The sequence below is a fragment of the Lactuca serriola genome, chromosome 2 (genome assembly GCF_051521515.1).
Source record: "Lactuca serriola cultivar US96UC23 chromosome 2, Lser_US96UC23_V15, whole genome shotgun sequence".
Lineage (NCBI taxonomy): Eukaryota > Viridiplantae > Streptophyta > Magnoliopsida > Asterales > Asteraceae > Lactuca > Lactuca serriola.
The window spans coordinates 198,831,115-198,834,647 of NC_136409.1; the positions used below are offsets into that span (position 1 = coordinate 198,831,115).

General features: G+C 35.4%; 1 protein-coding gene across 1 annotated transcript; it reads left to right on the top strand.

Annotated features, from left to right (window-relative positions):
- Positions 1 to 834: 834 nt before the first annotated feature.
- Positions 835 to 2,229, top strand: LOC145089936 (uncharacterized). The gene has a single exon (XM_079028315.1). It carries the CDS (start codon positions 835 to 837, stop codon positions 2,227 to 2,229), a length of 1,395 nt encoding a protein of 464 aa, XP_078884441.1.
- The last annotated feature ends 1,304 nt before the right edge of the window (positions 2,230 to 3,533 follow it).

Below are 3,533 nucleotides of genomic sequence, written 5' to 3' on the forward strand. Positions count from 1 at the left end.
TTTCCATTTAGTAACAATGTTCTTATTTAGGTGTTTTGTAATTAAAAACAAGTGAGAATTGCACTGCACTTTTCTTTTGTTTATTATAGCCTTAAATTTTTTGGATTCATGTAAATTTTATAGCATAAATATATTAATTCCTATTTGGGTCTTTTTGTAATTAGGACCAAGTGGGAATTGCAATGCATATTTGCTTGTTTTAAATAATTTAATTTTAAAAATCTAAAAAAATTCAAATTAGTTTGGCCATATCTAACGAAAGACAAAACTATTTTTACAAATTGCTATACATTAAAAAAATTACTTTGGGAAAAATAAAAATGAAAATTGTTTGAATAGTGTGCATGCAAACATTTTACTTATAAGAAAACAATAAATAAAGCACATTTAAATCTGTAAACTTGTGTGTATCGTTAGGAATCAATTGGTTTTATGAGTTTTATGGTTTGATCTTATAGCCGCAAGACAACTATTCAACGAAATTAATTAATCATTGCTTGAAAATTATTCGCCATCGCCGCTTTGTGCGGGCAAACGACTAGTATATATATATATATATATATATATATATATATATATATATATATATATATATATATATATATATATATATATATATATATATATATATTAAAGTATTGACTTTTGAAAAAATTAAATCATTCTAAAAAAACTCCCAAACGGCATACACCCTAGAACGCTCGACTCCAACGAAACGATGATGGAAAATTTGGATATGAATTTTCAAATCAAACGTGTACTGTGAATCTGTGATCTTCAAAACAGTTATAAACCTCCGATTCCTGCATTTCTATCTTCTTATCAACGCAAGTAATGAACGATCCAATATTCAAAACCCTAACACCATCGCAGTTCATCACATTCACAGTCCCAAATCCCGTTAACCACCCCTGCTACCTCAACACTCCAAGGCTTCGCGTCGCCGTACTCGATTCTCCGGTAGCTGTTGCTGCCGATTACCTCCCAAAAGTCGCCGCCATGATTGTACCGGACCAGCGGGAAACAGACTGGAACTTCTGTACCGAGTCTGGTCATCTTCAGCTTCTATTTAACATCCCTGGCCTTTCCCGTCTCATCCTAATCGGTAATGATCTCCCGCCTAATCCAGAACCCCCCGTTTACATTCGCCCTCCGGTTACTGATACTGTTGATAGAGAGAAACTAGAAGACGAAATACAACCGCTTGTAATGGCTTTGCATCCCAAAGTGTGTTTTCAGAAAGGTTTGCCAAATCTCCTATTCTTGACATATGAAGATGATGTGTTGTATCGTGTGATTATAGCTAGATTTGTAGGCCCCTTCGTTGGTGAGTTTGTTGTTGAAGATGTTGAAATGGAAAGTAATAATGATAGCGATAAAAAACTCCGGAGGAGATTGAGGTTTAAAAGAATGCCTAATTTGATTCAATCGCAGGTCCCTCTTATCCCCATTCTCGATGATGGCCAGAGTAATACAAAGTTAGACTTGGAAAGTTTGAGGAAAATGAAGAACGCAAAGTTTGATGTCGACACAACGGTTTTGGTTCACCCATACTTGACTCCTATGGTTTCTGGTCTTTTCTTGATTGCTTCACATCTCAATGAGCGAATTCAACAAGGGTTTACTTCAAGAGCTTTGTGTTTAGGGGTTGGTGGTGGTGCTTTGTTAATTTTCTTGAACACTCAAATGGAGTTTGAAGTTGTTGGAGTGGAGGCCGATGAAGCTGTTCTGAGTGCTGCAAAACAGTATTTTGGGTTAAACAATGGGAAATCTATCCAACTAATTGTTGGAGATGCAATAGAAGTGATTCAGAACTTTGCGACAAAAGGTGACACAGATGATTCACAGGTTAGTTTTGAGGGTTTAGATGATAAATTTGATGTAGTTATGGCTGATTTGGATTCAAGTGAGGCTCGAAATGGAATTAGTGCTCCACCACCAGAATTTGTTAAAAAATCTGTTTTTCAAGCTGTGAGATTACTTCTTCATGATCATGGTGTCCTTATCATCAATGTGGTTCCTCAGAATGAGGTGATCTATATGAAATTGGTTCAAGAACTTAAGGATGCTTTTCACAAGGTTTATGGAATAGATGTTGGGAATCAAGATAATTTTGTTCTTGTGGCCACTTTATCACCATCTTCTTCCAATGATCATGAGAATGCTTTCTTGAAGAGGTTGAGATCTGTTATTCAGGGAGCTTATATGGACTCCATAGTGGAATTGTGAAACATGATATTGGCATCTCAAAGAGCCTCTTCTTGTACAAATGCAATTCCCAGAACAGGTTTGTGATCAACAATATTAGACCATGTTGTTCATTGGTCCTTAACAATGTTGAATTTAGAGTTGAAAACATGTAGTTGAAGCCTTGAAGGTTGCATTTTCTGGAAGTAGCTTTGTACTTCTCAATATAAATGATAGAAAAGCTGACAACATACAGGTAAATAGCATAGTAGTCAAAATCATTAGATTCACAATGCAATCCATATCATGTAACATAGTTGAATTCTTGATCAACTGTAACATATCATTATTTGAACTTTGGAAAAATTCAATACCTTCTAACAAGATGACCATAATACGCCATTTATAGTTTTTCAGAAAGACAATGCGACTAAAACATGTTTTTAGATTATTTGTTTTGTTTTAATTAGAAAGTCTTCTTCAGTGCATTTCAAATCCGGTTTGCTTTTGAACATTTGATGGGGTGAGACATGTAAAAAGTAGGTTGATAATGTATTGGTACTTTGGTTTTAATAATAGATCCTAGACATAGTAACGGGGTCGGGGGAGATCTCCACCAAAAATCATTTATGGTTCCATAAACACCGACTTCATTTTCACACAATAATCGTTGACTCCATCGTATTCATCCCTTGAATTATCATTATTGTTCTCAACAATTCATACAAAATTCAAACTTCTCCATAAATGGAGACAGTTTCATATCATATCATTTCCATTTTTGATGAACATATTTAAATTGACCAGTTTGAGAAATCATCGGGACTTGATTGCTACCGGTTCTTGATCCCCTTCCACTATATCTATGTCCACATGATGACACACACCACCATCGATATCACACAACATATTAATGTAACCACTTTTGGCAACACATAATGAACAATATTTGATAAATCATTTACCATGTCACCGTTGTTTATGTGGACAATAATATCCATCATAGGATATTTGAATATTAAAGGGTTGATTATTCATATTTAACAAATATTCACAACTATCGTTAACCTTCTCACGTCCCCCCACTATATATGGGTTGTTTGATGAGGGTTCTAAACGGGTCCAAAGCTAGGACTTTGTCCGACAAAAGTTTGTCAACATGTTTGATTTGCGTTGAGGGATCTGTCTCGGTCCTAATTTCTGATCGAGTCCAACTTTTTTCTCCTGATCCAGTTCGACAAAATAACCTGTGGCATGAGTTTTACTCTTCGTTTTCGGACACGGTCCTCGGTCCAAGTGTTATGTATACATTTTTGCTTTTGACTTGGTCCACGCCTCTTACCTAG